The sequence below is a fragment of the Tursiops truncatus genome, chromosome 12 (genome assembly GCF_011762595.2).
Source record: "Tursiops truncatus isolate mTurTru1 chromosome 12, mTurTru1.mat.Y, whole genome shotgun sequence".
NCBI lineage: Eukaryota > Metazoa > Chordata > Mammalia > Artiodactyla > Delphinidae > Tursiops > Tursiops truncatus.
This window is the reverse complement of record NC_047045.1, coordinates 18,415,563-18,437,282: the sequence shown is the minus strand read 5'-3', so window position 1 is coordinate 18,437,282 and position 21,720 is coordinate 18,415,563. Positions and strand designations below refer to the sequence as shown.

Genomic DNA, 21,720 nt, shown 5'->3' with positions numbered 1-21,720 from the left:
GATATTTGACAGTTGGTTCTGTAACATGAGAAACTGTTACAGAGTTCCACCCTTGGGTTGAAGCCGCTGCTACCTATATGTTACTGTAAAATAACTGATCATTCTCCTATCTGAAAACCCCTGGAGTGATCCCAGTTCAACAGGGCCATAGTGTGAAGTAGATTGGCACAAGGTGCCTAGGATTATTGCTCATTGCCAGGATGGGATAGATAGAATAACAGGAAACATTTCAGCGACTCAAAGATAGTAAAAGCCAACTAATAGTTTTCCTTGGGACCAAATCAAAGTGTGCTTAATGATAGCTAGACCTAGACATTATTATTGTTACAAGCAAAGCATTTGCCAGTTGTCAGACCACAGTAGTAAGTTTCAGGTTCAAGTTCTCAGTCAACAGCGTCTCAGCAGACGCTGCTGGTTTACCTTGCTCTGACTTGACTTAGAAGGGTACATAACAGGAGGTACGGCAGTGGCATCGCCGAGGCCACAGACACTCAGATGCAGCTTTGATGTCCCTCCCCTGTCATCACAAGGGATGCATTTTGTCACGAGGCTGGCAAGGGGCTGATGAGAGTGCGGCTCACATCAGCACAAGGAAGTCACCAATGTCTGGAGTCTCTCAGCTTCAATTCCCTGCTACCCAGGTAGCCCTTGATAGGGTGAGAGACTAGTTCTCATTTTTTTAGTGTAATGAACAATCCTGACACCAGGAACAGTAGGCTAAGGAACATTCTTTCTTGGATTAGTGATGACTAGTGACCTCGTTAAAGGACCCTCATCAGCTTTCCAAGTCGTAGGAAGTTTGACACAAGGTCCAGAGTCTGGAGGTGTCATCACGGCCCACCTGTTACCCTTTCCTTCTATCAGTCATTCAGACAGGTTGTTTAACAGTCTTTCCCAGGGGCAATAGCATTTCTTTTGCATCTTTCCCATTCTCTCCAGACTACCCTGGTTAAACATGACACTCTTGTTTTCTGAATCCACTCCAAACCAGTAACTGCCAACCGATATTTTCCTGAAGGGTGAAGAGCCAGGGTTCCACTGTGATGTCACTGTGGACTTTGGAAGCTACAAGTGTAAGAGGCAGTGCACTTAACACAGACCACAGCTGGTTACTTGGGGAAAACAGTACTACCTTGCCTGGCTTTTCTCCTGACCTAGGTAGTCTTCATAACAGCTTCAAATTGGTCACAGTAACTTTGAAGCTCTTACTAAACCAGTAAACTTACTCCATGTTTTCAAGGTTCAGCAAAAGGATTTTAACAGGCCACAGAAATAGCATATTTGGGGGAAATGACCTTGTTAATTTTTACATGAGGTTGCTAATTATAAACCTTTTGCTCTGAAGTTATAATTAAGCTTCAGGTAGCACATGAAATCAAAAGTTCTGGCTTTTTGCAAAATTCTAAGAAGTCTTTCTTTCTCTCTGGGTAGCCGCCATCCTGCCACAGACCCCAGCAAGGGGTTTGAAGCCTGCCAGACAGAAGCCTGGCAGAGTGGTCAGCCACCACTGACCACATCCAGCACTGCAAAGCCATGTCGTCTTCTCCAGTGTCCCCAGTTTGTTTGGGCTCTCTGTGCTTCCAGGGCTAGAACCTGAGACACTGTGTTTCCAAAAGAGCCAGGTACACTAGAAACAGGAGCAGAGAGGCCAGTGGTGAAAGCCACTGTTCCCTTCCAGTGCCAAGTCAGATGTCAGTGACAGAGCTGAGAGATTTGATCCTGGGAGATGAGATGGATCTCAAATACACCTGCAACGAGCAGGAAGGGTTCTGTCACCTACTGCTGAGTCTAAGAGCAGGTAGCTGAGCCTCCACTGCTCAGCTTGGTACATGGATGGGTCCCACGGGAGAAGTGCACAGAAAATGCAAGTCAGGTCCCTTCACTAGAAGCAAGCTTAGGTTACTCAACTGTGTTGTCCATCCAGAAATCTTAGTAAAATGGGGTAGAAAAGAGCAGAAATCAGTGCTGAAAGTGACAGTGTCATTTACATAGGTGGTGGTGGTGGTGTTGTTTTTAAATTAATTTGTTTTATTTATTTATGGCTGTGTTGGGTCTTCGTTGCTGCACGCGGGCTTTCTCTACTTGCGGGGAGCAGGGGCTACTCTTCGTCGCGGGGTGCGGGCTTCTCATTGCGGTGGCCTCTCATTGTGGTGGCCTCTCTCATTGTGGAGCACGGGTTCCAGGCACGCGGGCTTCAGCAGTTGCAGCACGCAGGCTCAGCAGTTGTGGCTCCTGGGCTCCAGAACACAGGCTCACCAGTTGTGGCGCACGGGCCCAGCTGCTCCACAGCACATGGGATCCTCCCGGACCAGGGATCTAACCCGTGTCCCCTGCATTGGCAGGCGGATTCTCAACCACTGCACCACCAGGGAAGCCCTACATAGGTGTTGTTGACTGTGCCCTTCCCCCCTTTTCCACCGTATCTTCTTGTGATTATTTCAGTGATGGGAAAGGTATTTTTGTGTACATGTTTTCCTCTATTTTTTTTCCTATTTAAATTAATTAACTTTTTAATATAAATAGGTATAAATGGGTTTTAATGTCTAGTTTGCTTTCCAAATATTTCTTGAAATTGAGCTTGTACATTTCTGTGTCTGATTTACTTGGCATGGGCCAATATCCTGATGTAAGAAATTTTCACCTAATATCCTGACATAGGAAATTTTAAATTACTTCTAACTTCTCCAGGTCTTAATTATTCGGGCTGGTTTTTCATACTTCTGTTTTGCTTATAGAAAAACATTTTTCACGCTTGCTCAAGTAACAAAATAGCAAGAAGCCATGTTTTCAGTGAAGAATATCATGGACCATTTATATAATTCTATCTTATGAACCAGAAGCAACTTGCCTAGCCAAAAAATGAATAAACACAAACCCTGCAAATATATACAATATAAAATCATAGTCATATTTATATAGGTAATCTAGCTGACAGTGGCTATTCTGAGTTTTCATATTGCCTAGACATCTTTATTTGATGAATATCAGTGATAGGACAAATATTCGGGGCCCTGTATTACAGTAATTTGCAGTGAAGCTTAGCACTTGGGTTATACCTGTGTGTGTGTCTGTGGAGACAGATCAGATAAGTCCACAGGCTATTGAAATAAAGAGGAACATTATTTTAAAAGATAAATGAGCCTAATCATGGATAACAAAGAAGTCCACAACTGGGCTTCCCTGGTGGCGCAGTGGTTGAGAGTCCGCCTGGCGATGCAGGGGACGCGGGTTCATGCCCCGGTCCGGGAAGATCCCACATGCCGCGGAGCGGCTGGGCCCGTGAGCCATGGCCGCTGAGCCTGCGCGGCCGGAGCCTGTGCTCCGTAACGGGAGAGACCACAGCAGTGAGAGGCCCGCGTACCAAAAAAAAAAAGAAGTCCACAACTGCAATCAGGTTCAAAGTAGGAATTTGAATTAAAAAAAGAGAGAGAGAGAGAAGGTTGTATTATGTGAGTCTCTAGAATCTTGTATTATTGGCTTTCAGTAATAAGACGATTGTGAAAGAGTAAAAAAGAAAAATAATACACAGACACAGTAATGGGAGGTTTAGACTGTCCAGAATGTAATGTCCGTTGCTTGACTGGGAGGAGATCTCACCTTATGCTTGACTGAGGTTAGATTTTAGATTTTTTTGAGGGCATAAATATGCATGTAAATAACAGGGGAAATGCAATAAAGATGTAGTGTAGATATAGTGTAAATTTTAAAAATGATTTTTAGAGATTTTAAACCAAAAATTAAGAATCATCTCAAAATTGGGGAGAAAGCTTTATCAAAACTTGGTTTGTAATTTAAAACTAGAAAATAAAGGCTAAGTGGATAATCTCTTAAAAATGGGTTTATCTCCCAGAAAAACTTGTTATTCTTCTTCATTTAATTTACTTCTAGAACTGTCAAATAGTACCAATTCCACAATTGAACTATGGATAAAATATCATCTTAGTCACCTTCTACTCCCTGAGTAAAAATTTCGAGTTCTGTTTGGTGCACCCAGTGTGGTGACACTGGAGAAAATTCTAGAAAAGGCAACTGCTGTGGCCAAGGAGAACAGACTAACAGAATAAGTCTCTCCAAGTCATCGAGATTACTGGTGGGATGCAGATATTACCCGTATCTCAGACGGAGTCTGGCTGGACCCTTGAGAGTTAAGTTTATAACAAATAGAAGGAAATATTATTTCACACAGTGAGGAGTAAAGCTGTCAAATTCCTCTCATGATGTACCAGCTGAAAATACAGATGTTTGAAAGCTAGAGACAGATTCCTGGATGACAGTGGGAAGTGGATTATTAAGGGAGGTTAGGTATGTTGAAGGATATGAGGTTGACTTCTGAGGTTGACATTAAACAGGAGAACCATAATAGACCATTCTGGGGCAACTGTGCCATAATCTGTACTAGCATAGGACTGTGCCTCTTCCTATCTTTGATTCCAAAGGTAGGGAAGAACAGGGGCCTGCCCTGCAGGTCCTTCATAGTTTTGCATTCTCTGTTAACCACGTGACACAGCTGGCTTTTTTTTTAGCAGAGCCACAGAAGTCCTTGAACTGATTTAAAATATAGCCATGTGGAAATAATAACTAACCATTTCCACTAAATGGGAAGGTCTATAGAGGACCAATTCTTTCATCCTCTCTGGGGGTCAAAAAGAGAAAATTGTCAGACAAAAGGTTCTCAGGGTATTATTCCTAGAAATATTGACTATCTCAGATTGATCTTAGTAAATGGAATTTAATAACTGACTTTACCACTGAGAATAATGGAAATGACAGTGTCTTTAACATAATAGAGCATGTGTGAGTGTGGGGGAGTATGTGTGGGAGTGTGGTTACCTACCCGATGGTTTTAACATTGCACTCCTTCAGCCCAAGTGATATGTAGACAGTGACTGTCAGTTTTGATATGTCTGCATTAATAGAACTTCATTAAGTGTGTAGGCCGTTCCCCTGTGGAAAGATACATTCATAAGACTAATCATCTGTGCTAAAAGGCAGTGTGTCTGTAGCTGGTGATTCAGTTGTAGAACAGTTCAAACATGTCTGCAGGACATCCGGAAGCCTAGTGATTATTACTTTATTTTCAATTCCACAAAGCACCTTTCTTAATATAATTCAGAACCATAGAGAAAGAAAGAGTCGTGGTTAGGATTCTCTTATTACTTACCTCTATTCCAGGGCTCTGACACTCTTCACTAACAGGAGGAGTTCCCCAAACTCCTTAATTAATGTCTATAATTTTCCTGCTTAGCTCTTCATTAAGAGTATAGCAACAGATTTTTCTTCTTCAACATAATCAGTTGGTTATTCTATATCACTTAGCTTTTTAATTAGTCTAGGTTTGTAAGGGCCCCTGCTTCATAAGAACTGAGTATAATGGGAGAAAGTCATCTTTCTAGATCTCTGTCAAGTTCATAAATGTATCAGAAGGGGACAACTCTGGAGTTACTCCTGGCTGTCGGAAAGACGCCAAGTAGTATTGTGGTGAAGAACCAAGGCTCTGGAAGATTCCTTTGTGGAATCCTGGCTCTGCATTTGCCATCCTGTGACCTTGGGCAAATTATTTATCCTCTCTGGCCTCAGTTTCCTCATCTGTGAAACTTCCTAGGGTTGTTGTGAGGCTTAAATGAGCTAATATATGTTTTAGGTTGAACAATATAAAATTGCTGTTTTGTAGGATCAGAAAGGTCAAATACTGGCAGTTTATGTGATTCAGATGGTTCACCCTAAAAAAAATGCTCAGAACGGTGCCTGGCACTTGGTGAGCCTCGTGCCAGTTTTGGCTTTACTGTCACTTTCTTAGAGAAAGCAATAATTTTTTTCCATTGAGTAGTGTTATTTATTCACCTGTGGGAATGATCTGCTTACCTTATGAAACTGAACAGCCCTAAGCAGATGAGCCCTGGGTAAATGCACGTATTTTTCTATTTCTGAATTGTGGGTAGGTGTGTTCACGTCTCTTTGCATCTTTTCTAACTGTGGAAAAATAAGATTGAATCAGATGATCCTAAGGCCCTTTCCAACACTAACGTGCTGTGATTCTAGAATAAATTGTCTCTTCTTGAACAAGTTTTAAGAAATGGAAAGTCAAGTACAGTTGTTTCCACGTTCACCTGTAACAGAGAGAACCACACCCTAGAACAATTGCCTAGATTTCCTGCAGCCGTATTCCAGATTGTGTGGGATGTCTCCAAAAAGTCAGCATTAACACAGCCACCAATTTCCCTAAAACCGAAACAGTCATATCTTCAAAAATAATTACATCTAACCCATCTTTGCTTCATAATGATATTAGTTCTCAAAGATCTGGGGAATGTCTTATCTTCATTTAGGAAGGTTACATGATCCCTAAGTCACTCAAACAGCACTAAAACCACTTAAAGTAGTCCCCATGGATTTTAAAAGACCAACTTCTAATAGGTAACAGTTTTCCAAGTCACAATTTTTCATAAACATATGAAAAACTTAGGCATGGAAAGACTAAACCCATGTCACTGTCAGTTGCCAGGGACAACATGACTTTCTGGTTAGAAAATAGTAACTGGAGAATGTCAATGGAAGTCATTTTCAAAATTATAATTGATTATTATGAATTGTAAGCAGAAGGATTTTGGTAAGCATTCTTTATGTTTTTTGGCAAGCAGTTTGTGAAGAAAAGATATAGCTAGATGAGAAAGGAATGTATATGTGTGTATATATATACATATATAGTATATGTGTGTGTATATATACATATATACGTATGTGTGTGTGTGTGTGTGTATATATATATATATATATATATATATAGCCAAACTGAGTGTAAAAAAGACTTCTGGTAGTAATACATTTTTGATAATAGAACATCACTTAATGTCTTATTAAGAAATCACTTTCTTCACAGGCTGCATAATTTTGTACAGAAGCGAAACAGAGTGAGCTCTGCTTCTGTCTCTTGATTGAGAGCAGTAATTTACTTCCAGACTTCAAAAGGGAAATATTTAATTTGAGGTTTGGTTACTTTACAGTAGGCTTTGATTTTTCCTCACCTTTTAAATTCAAAAGTTGCCCTTCATTCAATAAGTGTAATTCAGTGTTTTAGGCATTTTGTTGACTATTAGTGGAAAAGGTGAAAACAAGAGGAAACAGTTCCTGACACCAAAAAGCCATTCCTAGGCTGGGGTGGAGAGATGTACCAGGCGCTGAGGACACAGAGGCAGAGCACATAACCCACGTGTACCGGCGGTGGGAGGGGCAGGGCGCGTTGTGGCTGGTGGCAGCAGCAGGCAATATACGGTAAGGAAGCCTCCCAGAGTGGGCGTTTGACTCACTACAGTGCATTATGGCTGCAACTGAGTTTGCAGGGATGAGGAAGGGCCCAGAGACAGATGAGCTTGTTTGCCATGCAGAGGAACCTGCATTTTATGAATTTGAAAGTTAAGCGGGGCCAGTGAAGGATTTTAGAGAAGTAACTTTGTCAACGTTTTCCACTCAGAAAGATCACTCTGGCTGCACTGTAGAGGCTTCGTTGGAGGAGGTACGGGTTAGAAGCAGAAAACCCCTTCGGGTTGTGTTGAGTGAACCTAAACTTGTCGGTAGCAGCAGTGGGACTGGAATATACACGAAATATATTAAGGAGGATTCGATGGCAGAGTACATGCATACTTCTCTGATGTGCCTTTTATTATTATACTGAGCCAGTGTGTACAACTAAGCATTTTCTAGCTACCTGGTATTGTGATTTGAAGAGACAAAATTTAAATACGATGAAAATAATTATCTGAAGTTTAACCCTAGTGAGACCTTCTTAGCTTTATGTACTCCATTATAACAGTAGATTAGATTGCTGCAGGTTCTTTTAACAAGGGTATACAGTCTTGTGTGCTCTTTTATTTCCAGTTAAATTAAATCTCTCATTAATACATGGCAGATTTCAAAATACTTGAAAAGCTTTTTAAAAACTAACTTCCTGGATTTCAGTGCCTTCTTATCCATATACATTCAATTCCTTTTTGGTCTTCTATGACTTTTTCTGACTCTGTTTTAATGGCCTTTACTTGTCTTTAGTTGTTTCTGCTTATATTTTTCTGGAACTATTTTTTTCCCAGGATTTGGGGGTTCTTTCATGGCCCCTTCTCCATCACCAGTGACTCCTGCTCAGAATAACCTGCTACAGCCCAATTTTGAGGCAGCTTTTGGAACCACGCCTTCAACTTCTAGCAGCAGCTCCTTTGATCCGTCAGGTGAGGCAGTGATTTTCAAACATGCTTTTTATTTGTTCTGATTATAAAGTACACCACCTAAGGTTAGCATGATATCAGGAAATTTATAAGCAAATATTGAGTGATGACCTTGTTTTAAAACTCTTCAATAAATCTCTCATTCTATAATTTAAAGTAAATATTTTCTGTACATTTTGGTAGCTTTAAGAGTAACCTGCAATCCCTTTCTGTGTTTGTTTTTAACTTTTAGCAGAAGTCTAACTTAACATGCACACCCATCTGTTTGCATGAGCTTACATGCACACGGTTTGGAGAAGGTTAAGGGAAAACAAATACTTTGTGCTAAATCTTTGTGCGGTATCTCAACGTGTGGACACTCCCACTGCTGTTGCTTACACCCTCTGAAGCTTGCCTGGCCCTTGGTTTTATGAAGTTGACACAAATAGTATTCTTTGCCTGCCTTTAACCTTTCATCCTGCTGTCATTTTGTTTGTATTCTCTTCCATTCTACTCTTCCCATGCTGGGTCCTTACTACAAATTTTCAATTGGTGAGTTTTTGGCAATCAAATGTGTTTCAGAAACACCCTAAATATATCCCCTGCTTGACAATTTGGTTGCTTCCTTTGCCAGTGCCTAGTTGAATGCTATCGTTTTTTCAACTTAGAATTATTGTAGAGTGGAGTGTATGGTAAATATGCATAGTTTTTTGATAAAAAATTAACAAGCATAAAACTTTTGACATAGTTATCAGCAATAACTTTTGTGCACATCCTATGAGCCTTCATTTTGAATGGTCTTTCTGTATTCCAGGAACTAAACAAGTGATCATTTGTTATATGCTGATCAGGAACCATCCATAATGGCATGATTCCTGATGTTTAAAATAGTGTTTACTGTAGCCATGCCCTTAAAGTTAGAACCAAAAGTGAATACTGTAATGAGAGAAGAAAATCAAAATTCTTACTTCTACAATATGGTCAACTGTTTTTCAGATACTTATTACTAGGTACTGACCATTAGATCAGGGTTTATTCCAGCACTGATTTCATAGAAACTAGGCGATTCGGCCTTCCTTTCTCGTTTAAGAATTGTTATAAAAGTAAGCATTGTAAATACTACACACTGAGTGCCTATATAAAGCAAGCATTATAATAAAGGCATGACATATATTATCTATTTTAGTTTTCACAACAAATCCATGTAGTAGTGGTACTCTCCCCACTTTCAAAAGAGAAAACTAAAGCTCAGTCACTTTCTCAGAGTAACACGTTAGTGAGGCATGCAGCTGAATTTGAGCCCAATTCTGATTCCAGAGTCTATGCTCTTTCCTGTACATTATACAGATTTTCTTTTCCATCTTCACGTTCATTAGTATTCCCATACTTTATGAGTAGACATATGCAGAGATGTTCTTTTTTGGTGTTATAGTCGTTAAAAGTGTGAATGAAATGCCTTCTTTTATAAGATTGTAAATACATTCACTTGTTTCCATAGTTTTTCAAAAGGCAGTGTCCCTTTAATTTTGCATATGGGTTTTTTTGCAGTTATTCTGAACCCGGTCTATTTGATTTCCAGTGTTTGATGGTCTAGGTGATCTTCTGATGCCAACCGTGGCACCAGCCGGGCAGCCTGCGCCCATCTCAGTGGTACCTCCCAGTTCTGCAGTGGCAGCAAGCAAAGCTCTTGGGAGTGATCTTGACTCATCTCTTGCCAGCTTAGTAGGCAGTGAGTAATATAGTTTTCTTTAACAGAATCGTATGTGAATTTTTTTCTCTATCTGTTCGTATGTATTGTTTCTGGATTCACTTACAGGCGAGTGTGTCAAGGAGCGGACAGAAATTCTTAGTGCTTTACCCAGTACAGTTCCTTGGAAGATACACAGTCACTATGCCGTTGTCTCCCAAGCAATACCCAGGACACTTTTAATCTAAATTACAGAAGGTGTAATTAGAGAGCATGTACAAATATGAAACCAAGTGTATTATGTTTAAGAAGTATTTAATCTTTTTATTTCTCTTGGAAATAACATAGAGTAGCTTAAAGGCAGTATATTTACCAATTGAGTATCCAAGTTCATTTCAGTTCCTCATTGAACAAATTTTTATTGAGCACCAGGCAGTCTTCTAGGCTCTAGAGATAAATCATGAACAAAACAGGTATAAATTTCTATTCGTAAGGGGCTTAGAAGGGCAGAGACAAACATTACATATTTTCAAATAAATAAATTTTCTAGGGCCATGGAGGACAAAAACAGAACACGCTAAGAGGGATTGTGAGTCCTACAGAGTGGGAGTTAGAGTAGGCCTCACTGAGAAGGTAAAATTTGAGCAAAGATTTGAAGGTAAAGGAACGAACCGTATGGATATCTGAAGGAGAATATTTGCAGGCAAAAGAGAGAGCCGGTGCAAAAGCACTGGGGCAGAAGATTGCCTGGCATATTCAAGGAGTACCAATGAGGCGAGTGGCTAGAGCTGGGTAAGTGAAGGAGAGGGTCCTAGGAGATGAGGGCAGCTATTATAAAGATTGCCTTTTTTAAAAAAACTCTGAATTTAATTTTTTTATTAAGGTGAATGGGTTTACCATCGCAGATACCTTTCATTTTACACGAAGCTATATCAAAAATTTAGCAAATCCCTGAGACAGACCTTTTTTCCTATGAATTATCCTGTGGACATACTTTTTTTCCCATTCATCGTCCTTGGTCTGGACATTCATGAAAATGCTTTGATGACAACCACGGAGAGGTTATTTGAATATTTCTTCCTACTTTAACATTTTATCTTACTGATGGATAGTCTGCAGTAGTAACTGCTTTTACTGAATATTATAATGTACTGTCTAGATCTTCCTTCAGAAATAAAGACTTCATACCTCCAGGGCTGAAAGTGCCACTAGCACACATCCCTCAGGTGGCAGCCACCTTTCAAATGATCTCAGCTGAAGCAAGCACACGCAGTTGAGAAATAGCCAGACAATGTGGATAAAGAAGCACAAGTTCGAAGTAGTCACATTTTGCAATATCAGAACTTCTACAAAGCTACAGTCATCAGGACAAATGGTATTGGCTTAAGGATAGAAAGGTAGACCAATAGAGTGAATAAAGATCTCAGAAATAAACCTCACGTACATTGTCAGACAATTTTTTCAAGGATTCCAGGACCATTCAAAGTGGGAAAGGACAACCTTTTCAAAAAATATGCTTGGATAACTGGATAGCCACATGCAAACGAATGAGGTTAGGCCTCTTCCTTATACCATCCACAAAAATCAATTCAAAATGAATCAAAGATCTAAATGTAAATCTGAATCTGTAAAACTCCTAGGAAAAAAACTAAGTACAAGTCTTTATGACCTTAAATGAGGCAGTGGCTTCTTAGATATAATACTGAAAATACAAGCAATCAAAGAAAAAATAAATTAATAAAAATGCGTCAAAATTAAAAACTTTTGTGTTACAAATTGATGCCATCCAGAAAGTGGAAAAACAACCCACAGAATGGGAGAAAATATTCCCATATATCTCATAAGGGACTTGCATCCATAATATATAAAGAACTCTTACAATTCAATAATAAAAAGTAAAACAACTTAATTTAAAAATTGGAAAAGGATTTGAATAGATATTTCTCCAAAAAAAAAGCACAGGTGGCCAATAAGTATGTGAAAAGATGTTGAATGTCATTAGCCATCAGAGAAATGCAAATCAAAACCACAATGACAGGCCACTTCACACTCACTAGGAAGGCTATCATCAAAAAGATAATAACAAATATTGGCTAGGATGTAGAGAAATTAGAATTCACACAGTGCTGGTAGGGATGTAAAACGATGCAGCCTCTTTGGAAAACAGGTTTACAGTTCTCCAAAAGTTAAACATAGTTTCCTTGTGGCACAGCAGTTTCACTCCTAGCTATACATCCAAGAGAATTGAAAACGTATGTCCACATGACTTGTACACAGATATTCACAGAAGCAATTTTTATAACAGCCAACAAGTGGGAACAACCCAAAAGTCCATCAACTGTTGAACAGATAAACAAAATGTGGTACATTCATAAAATAATCAGCCATAAAAAGAAGATGGACCTTGAAAATATTTTGCTAGGTGAAAGAAGCCAAATACAAAAAGCCACATATTATATGATTACATTTATATGAAATGTCCAAAGCAGGGGAATCTTTAGAAGCAGAATGTACATTAGTAGTGGTCAGAGTGACTGCTAATGGGGATGGGGATTCCTTTGGGGTGATGAAAATGTTTTGAAATTAGAGTGTGTTAACGATTTCACCACCTTGTGAACATACTTTTTGCACTGAATTTTACTCTTTAACAGTATGAATTTTATGATATGTGAATTGTATCAGTCTTTTTAGAAGTCTCATCTTACTATACACCCATTAGAATGACTAAAATTTTTAAAAGAAGAGAAGAGCTGACAGTACTTTGTACTTACCAAGGGTGTGGAGCCTCTGGAATTCTCACACTTTGCTGGTGGGAATACAACATAGTGTTGCCATGGAAATCAGTTTAGCAGTTTCTTATAGTTAAACCTATACTGAATATGACTCAGTAAATACATGTCTAGGTACTTGTCCTAGAGAAATGAAAACGTATGTTCTCACAAAAACTTGTCCATGTATTTTTATAGGAGTATTATTTTAAAATGCCAGAAACAACAGAAATGTCTTTCACTGGGTAAATGTATAAGCAAACTGTGGTAAACCTCTTCATTAGAATACTACTTAGAAATGAAAAGGAATGAACTATTGATGTACACAAGAGCACAGATGAATCTCAAATACATTATGCTAAGTGAAAGAAGCCAGACACAAAAAAATTATATACTGGTAATTCCACTTATACAGTTTACTTTTGGACTTCCCTGGTGGCGCAGTGGTTGAGAGTCCTCCTGCCGATGCAGGGGACACGGGTTTGTGCCCCGGTCTGGGAAGATCCCACATGCCGCGGAGCGGCTGGGCCCATGAGCCATGGCCGCTGAGCCTGCGCGTCCAGAGCCTGTGCTCCGCAGCGGGAGAGACCACAACAGTGAGAGGCCCACGTACAGCAAAAAAACAAAAACACATACAACATATACAGTTTACTTTTGTTAAGGCAGAACTATAGGGAATATATCAGTGATTGCCAGGGTTAGGAGTAAGGGGAAGTTTGGGTTGCAAAGAGAGAATATTTTTGAGTGATTAAATTGCTGTGAATCCTAATTGTAGTGATGATTACGTGAACCCATGTATTTGTCAAAATTTATAGAAATGTACAACACCCTGCAAAAGAGTCCCACTGAATTTCACTGTAAGTAAATATTTTATTAATGAAAACATATTCCAAAACTGAAAAAAAATTTTATCTTCATACTCCTTATCAATATTGCAGCTTTGCTTTTTTTTTTACAGAAATTGACACGCTGAACCTAAGATTTATATGGAAATGTAAGGAAGCCAGAATAAGCCAAAACATTTTGAATAAAGAAGAATCATTTTGAAAGACTCACACTTCATGATTTCAAAACTCAGCTACAAAGCTACAGTAATTAAGACGAGTGGTAGTGCATAGGAATAGGCATATACATCAGTGGAATAGAATGACAGGCTACAAATAAGCTTACACATCTGTGGTCAGTTGACTTTCAACAAAGGTGCCAGGACAGTTCACCTTTTTGATTTGTTGAAAAGAATTTGTTGAACAGAATTTGTTGAAAAGAATCACCTTTTCAACACACAGTGCTAGGACAAGTGGATATCCACATGTAAAAGGATGAAGTTAGACTTTTTATTTACCCCAAAGTAATTAATTCCAAATGGATCTAGAACTAAGTGTAGGAGTCAAAATGATGAAACTTTTAGCAGAAAATTTATGAGTAAATATTGATGACCTTGGATTAGATAATGTTCCTAGATGTGACAGCAAAAGCACAAGCAACAGTAGAAAATAAAAGATAAGTAGGACTGCATCAGAATTAAAAACTTTTGCGCCACCCAGGAGACCATCAAGACAGTGAAATATCCAGAATAAGTAAAGAACTCTTATAACTCAATAATGAAAAGACAGCCCAATTTTTAAATGGTCAAATGATTTAAAAAAGACATTTCTCCAAAGAATATATACATGTGGCCAATGTACACATGACAAGAGGCTCAACATCAGTCATCTGTGAAATGCATATCAAAACCACAGTGAAATATCCCTTCACACCCATTAGGATGGCTATGATAAAAAAGGCAGATCATAACCAGTCTTGATAAGGATGTGGAGAAATTAAAACCCTCTAACATTGCTGGTGAGAATGTAACATTGGGCAGCTGCTATGGGAAGCAGTTTGGCGGTGTCTGGAAATGTTAAACATAGAGTTACCATTAGGCAGAGGTGCCTAGAAAGCTCTTCCCCAGATCTCTGCTCAGCTTTGCGTAAGCTTCACCCCTATGAGGCCTTCCTTGGACACCCTATTTAATCCTGCCTGCCCCTCACTCTCAGCCTACCCCACCAGTTCCCCCTTACCTTGCTGCTTTCCATTTTCCATAGGCTTGCCGTATCACCTTCTAGCAGCCTGTATACTCTTTTATTATTTTATTGTTTTATCGTCCATCTCACCCCATCAGAATGCAAATCCCTCTGGGGTTGAGCTCTTTGTTTTTGTAACTAACCTATCCCAACTGCTTAGAGCAGTGCCTAGCATATGTAGGGTTCAATAAATATTTGCTGAAATAATAAATGAATTGAGATTAGAGCAGAATGACTAAGCCCGTTGGGTCAGGAGTCCCCAAGACCACCCACACGTTTGTAGATCCACTAGAAGGACTCAAGGGAGTCAGCGCGTCGTTGTACTCACAGCTAAGGTTTATTACAGCAGCACAGTAAGGATACCCAGCTGGATCATCAGGGGCAGAGACACAGGCCGCATCCAGAAGAATCCACACATGGACTTCCTTATGCTCTCTCTTCCCCTTGAGGGGAAGAACACACAAAAATGCAGCAACCCATAGGATGTCCCTGCCCAGGAAAGCCCTTTAGAGACTCGGCATCCAGGGTTTTTATTGGATTCTGATCCTGTAGGCACTCTGCCTAGCATGTACCAAAATATCAGTCTCGTGGAAGGAAAGCAGATTTTCAGCATACACCTTGTTTGTACAGTTTAGATACAGTGATCCACGCTTATCATTAGGAAAACTTTTATCTCAGTATAGAGAACAATTGATATTAGCCAGGTCCCCAGCCACACGGGCTTTCCTAAGACAGCAGTCTCAAGCCTGCTATGTTCACTCTTTTCTGGACACCAGTTGACATTAAAAAATGATCCTTAAGAATAACGTGAAGTGAAAGAAAATGTTAGACTTGAGAATATGTTTCCTAACGTGGTTTCTCCTTTGTAAAACTAAATGCAGTCATTTGTAGGCAAAATATGGACTTTTGCTAGACCTCTGATTCTTTGATCTTTTAAATGTCATATCATTTAAGCTGAGTATAGAGGTTTAAATTCTTTTTTCTTCTATCCATTTATAGATCTTGGAATTTCTGGTCCCACGTCCAAAAAGTAAGTATTTTTGAAATTGTCTGGTTTTCTTATGAAAAGTGTATCTGTACTTATTTGAGACTATCAAACATTGCGCTCATTGGAGTAATTACTCATTCCCAGGCTAGGTAACTGCAAAATTGGTTTTTATTTCATTCCCAGTTTTTGTTTTTGTTGTTATTCTATTGGAACCTCCAAACTACTGGCTCTGCAGTGAGAAGGAATAATCTATTTCAGCCTCCATATTGTCACTAAGTATATCTAGAAATATTTGGGAATTGTGGTTTGAATACTTCAGTAGCTTTAAATTGTAGATTCATTATAATATTACTAGCTAACATTGATTTTTAAAAAAGTCTCATGGGGGTCAGTTTTAAGGAAGAGTAGTAAAAATGACAAACAATGTACACTTTTTTTTTTTTTTTTTTTTTTTTTTGGGGTACACGGGCCTCTCACTGTTGTGGCCTCTCCCGCTGCGGAGCACAGGCTCCGGACACGCAGGCTCTGCGGCCATGGCTCACGGGCCTAGCCGCTCCGCGGCATGTGGGATCTTCCCGGATCGGGGCACGAACCCGTGTCCCCTGCATCGGCAGGTGGACTCTCAACCACTGCGCCACCAGGGAAGCCCCAGTGTACACTTTTTTTTTAGATGCATATTTCAACGTCTCTGAAATCGGGATGCATTTAACAGTAGCTGTAATCTTACAATCACTTGAAGGCAGGTTGTAGTCATGACATAGTTATGTGAAACCTTCTTTTGAACCCTGTAAGATCCAGAAAGTGCCATTATGGATTCATCTTCAGTTCAACAAAGGACATACAATATTTATGATATACTTATTTGGAATTTTTTATAACCAGTGATGAATTCAGTTGAATTTTGTAGCACATTTTTCCATTAGAAGTGACAAGAAATTCTTGTTATCCCTGAGGTCTAACCTCTAACTGATTTTTTTGTCAAATGCTCTTAAGGTCTCTTAGATGAGATATGGTAAGACTCCTCTATCTGTTTTAACCTGTTCTCTTTATTACCGCTTGACCCAAACAGACTGCTTTTGACCCCAGATAAAAGTATTTAGGGACCACACACCATTCTTTTCTGATTGTGTGTTTGTCTCTTTGTTTTGCGTGCTTGATTTTAGGGGAGATCTTCAGTGGAATGCTGGAGAGAAGAAGTTGACTGGGGGAGCCAACTGGCAGCCAAAAGTAGCCCCTGCCACTTGGTCAGCAGGTGTCCCACCCAGTGCACCCTTGGTATGTAGTCCCCAGGGGCCAGGGCAGTGCGGGCACTTTGCCAGTTTCCAAGTGTATAGAACAGGGTCCATGTTGCTGAATTTTGCTACTGACATTGTACTTTTTCACCCACATTAGGAACAAGATGCCATATTTACTGAAATGCAAATTTCATTGACTTTAATAAAGATTATGACCTATCTTTTTATTTTAATGATTTCAAAATAGTATTTATGCTTCTTCAGATATTAGTCCTTTATTTGTACAATTATGGAAATGATTCTTCAAAACATGTAATATCATTGATCGTTATCTGTGTTTTTACCACATTTCTTGCCTAAATTTCCTGATGGCCATAAGAAGTAATGAAAACTTTTTTTCTTACCGGAAAGATTGGGCAGTTTTCTATCGTGTAAGTGAGCTTTCATTTTAGAACCCTGTGGATTCTTCTCACCATGTTTTCAACTTGAAACGACTTTTACCATCTTTTCTATAAAATTTAAATAGGTTTCATTTCTCTATATTAAATTTCTATCAGTATATTAATGCCACCATTCACTCTGTGAAAGACCATATCACTGGAAATAAAGACTTAATTATTACTTAGTGCGATTTGCCACCACAAAAAGTACGTTTCCAGGATAGCAAAATTTACTATTTTTCTATATATGCCCCATATTTAGCAGAACTAGGCTAGCTACTGCATCCCCAGCTCACCCGTAGTTCTTCACCTTTGCTTACACCTTCACCTGTCTAATTCACCCATCTCTAAGGTTTTCTTGATGCCAACCTCTTCTTGTTGCTGAATTAATTCCTAACCATCAACTGCCAACCCCAGCCAAACAAGCATGCATGGAGGTGAATTAATATAAATTAGAATATATTTTAGATAGACTCCATTAAAAATGATGTGTTCCAGAAATTTATTTAAATATCTGAGTTTTTTGAATTTAGAACACATTTTCTTTTTTTTTTAACTTTTTATTCTATATTGGAGTACAGTTGATTAACAGTGTTGTGTTAATTTCAGGTGTACAGCAAAGTGATTCAGTTATACATATACATGCATCTATTCTTTTTCAAATTCTTTTCTCGTTTAAGTTGTTACAGAATATTGAGCAGAGTTCCCTATGCTATACAGTAGGTCCTTGTTGGTTATCCATTTTAAATATAGTAGTGTGTACAAGAACACATTTTCTTTTAAACAATTTTATAAATAGTAATGTTTTTACACATAGTTTCATAGCGAGTTTATAAATAAAAATAAGCTCAAATCAATCTGAAAAAGGACTTTTGAATCAAAATTTACCGCTAAACAGTACTAATAGTATTAATTGAACTACAGTTTATACCGTAGTTGCTATAGGAAAATACATTCTGTGCTCAGACTTGGTTCTCAAAACCTACTTCCTCTGGTCTCCCCACTCCACCCCCTGGTGCTTGTAAGAGAGCAGGAAATTCAAGGACTGATATTCTCTGCCTTTGGTGAGTTCAAAGTCTGAAAGAACTTAATTTTAAGAAGTGACTTCTAAAAGATAACAATGAGAAGATTGCCTATTATACATGGATATTTACCTCTTCAGATCTTTCTTTTCATTATTTAAAAACAGTGCGTAAGAGGGCCATTTTTGTATTTAGCTATAAATAGAGTTCCATTTTAATTTTTATAAAGGATACTTAGTAGAAAGCTACCAGTCTCTTAAACTGAGCTATGCCCAGGATAACCATATAATTTATTCCCCAAACTAGGGCTCTTTAAGGGTGGAAGGGAGCATAATTATTATCCTGGGACCCCAAGCATGTGCCTGGTACCTGGTGGCCCACATAGATGATGAGACCATAAGCAGGTAGCACTCTGGGTCTAGGCAGCTGCACTCCATTCTTTTTTTTTTTTTTTTAAATTGACATAAAGTTGATTTACACTGTTGTGTTAATTTCTGCTGTACAGCAAAGTGATTCAGTTATACACATATATGTGTATATATATTTTTTCATATTCTTTTCCATTATGGTTTATTATGGGATATTGAATATAGTTCCCTGTGCTGTACAGTACGACCTTGTTGTTTATCCATTCTCTATATAATAGTTTGATTCTGCTAACCCCAAACTCCCAGTCCATCCCTCGGCTGCACTCTATTCTTAAATACAAAAACATTGCTGGGGGTAGAGGGAGAGAGATTCAATAAACGTAAATAACATCCCTAAAGAAAGAGAAAGCTTCTTTAGAACGGATCTTATAAATCTGTTAATATTGACATGAAAGCTCACAATTTATATCATCATCACCAAATTAAAAGAACTAATTTTTCTATTCTGCTCTATGCAAAATTAAAGAGACCTTATCTGCAGTCCTAAGAAGTTTATACTTAGTAGTGTTGCCCTTATCAGCAGGATAAAGCCGTTTAATGTTTTTTTAACAGGTTAGTTTCAAAACAGTCATGGAGGGAAGGACGATGAGAATACTGGCATCTGGCAGATCAGCTGTAGGTTTAAAAATTTTAAAAAGGTTGGAGCCAGAGGTGAGGATGGAAAGTAAGACAAGAAAGAAAAGTCTCAGGTAGATTCCACACAACTGGGGGTAATTGTGAACAAACACACCAAGACACTGGTTGCCCAGGTTTGTATGTGGGGCAGTTTGCTAAGTAATGAGGCCATTACCCCAGAAGGGGAACAAAGGAGAAGTCCTTTAAAAACGGTATTGAACTGGAGATCTTCCTTGGCCATCACCTCCCCTGAGATGAAGATTTTAACCATACAAGGTTAAGAATTCATGAGGTACTTAATTAACAACTCTCTTGCTTCTTCAGGCCCACGAGGCTGCCAGTTATCTGATTGTCAGGCACCATCCCTGAGACTGAGATTAATGCTCTTGTATTTTTAAACCCCAGAACTCCTTATTTTTGTTTATGAAGCAGAAAACTTTACGTTGTTCATAGTGAAACTCCAAAAAGTTAAAGACAGTAGGCTTTAGCATAAAGTGTCCACAAGCAGCTGTGGAAAGAGAAATTAGAACAATAGAAATAATTTATTAGGAGGGCAGAGTTACATGCAGTCCTATTTCTTTTGTTTATTTTCTTTAACATTTTAGGTAATAATAGGAAGGCTGTCCTATGCAGTTATTTTATCATTATTAACCCTCACTTAGTTGTATAAAAATTCACTGCCATTTACTGCAAAGCTCTTCTTCCTGAACAAAGCTGTAGCCTTGCTTTTACTTGGTGGTGCAGCGCTAAAGTTTTTCAGATCATAGAACCCAAGTTATATCTAAAAACCTTTAACAGGACTGGCATATCATCATGGCCATCAAGAGGGTTACTCATTCCTAGTTTTGAGCACAACAGACCTGTTAAGTTTCCATCAGACAAACTAGGAAGGTACTTGCAACTCGGAAATATGTGCATTTTGCAGGAGGCCACAGAATCCACAACTCTCCCCCTAAAAACAACCAATCTTTATATGCCTGTAGGTGAAAGATTTTGTTGAGTGTTGAAAAAGAAAACAACTTTTAAAACCTTAGGACAAATAACACTGAGGGAGTAAATTATTAAGAGTTAATCTACCATTTGAGCAAAATGACAGACTCCCTTTAAATTTTTTGACCCATTTGTCTGATCAGGATTATCTGCAGGTTCATTTTATTTTGTAGCTTTTTTCTTTCACAGTCTTAAGTCCTAATGATACAATTCTTGTAAATACAGTTATTATTGTATGCCACAAATCTGATAAAATATGCAATTCTGGGTCTAGTGAATAGCCTACCACCTAACCTGTTGAAATGATGAGTAGAGTGAATGTGAAGTATAATACTTCCTTTGTAGGGGAGGAAAAATAACTTTCCCGCTAGCCTTCTGAATTCTTAGTAGAGACTCCTGTAATAAAAGACGTATGAACAAGAGAAAAACAGAAGTTTATTAACATGTGTGCCTCATATACACAGGGAGATACCCAGAGAAAAAAATGAGTAACTCCCCAAGGTGGCCCAAGCCACCAGCTTAAATATACCATCTTCAGCTAAAGACAAAGGAAAGAATGATGTGGGGAGGTTACCAGGAAAAGCAGGGTCAACAAAGGTAAGATTTGTTATGTAGATTTAAGTCAGTGACTTCTCCATTGATAAGATTCTCTTGTGATTTAGTCATCCTTCTCTTCCCAGTACAGAGAAGGAGACACCCTTACAAGTGGAGATTTCCTTTATAAATCTAAATGTCCCTTACAAAAGTTTAATTTCTACCATTTTCAGAGTTTCTCCTGCTGTTCTGCAAAATAATCAGCTCAAAATCATCCTTATGCCAAAGAAGCGTACGGTGGCGGGGTGGGTTTTTCTGCTACCCTTTGGATTTTCTTTCATTTAAAAAATTTTTGAGATAAATTTATGTAACATTAAATTCACCATTTTCACAACTTTAAAGCGTATAATTCAGTGATTTTTAGTATATTTTTGATGCTGTAAAACCATCACCATTCTCTAATTCCAGAATATCTCCATCACCCCAAAAAGGAACACAGTCTTTCCCAATTTTCCCCTTCCCCATACCATGACATCCAAAAATTTACTGTTTCTATGGACTTGCCTATTCTGGATTTTTAATATAAACAGAATCATATACTTTGGAGCCTTTAATGCCTGACTTTTTGGCTTCTTTCACTTACCATAATGTTTCAAGGTTGATCCGTGTTGTAGCATGTATCAGTACTTCATTTTTGTATTGCTGACTATTCTATTGTTTGGATATACCATGTTTTATTTATTCATTCATTAATGGAC

General features: G+C 38.6%; 1 protein-coding gene across 1 annotated transcript in view; it reads left to right on the top strand.

Annotated features, from left to right (window-relative positions):
• The window catches only part of SNAP91 (synaptosome associated protein 91), a 158,640-nt gene that overhangs the window by 124,644 nt on the left and 12,276 nt on the right, over positions 1–21,720 (top strand). The window contains exons 21-24 of the mRNA XM_033867520.2: positions 8,082–8,216; positions 9,772–9,921; positions 15,710–15,740; positions 16,862–16,973. Coding sequence (XP_033723411.1) covers positions 8,082–8,216; positions 9,772–9,921; positions 15,710–15,740; positions 16,862–16,973 — 428 coding nt within the window. The remainder of the gene's footprint in view (positions 1–8,081; positions 8,217–9,771; positions 9,922–15,709; positions 15,741–16,861; positions 16,974–21,720) is intronic.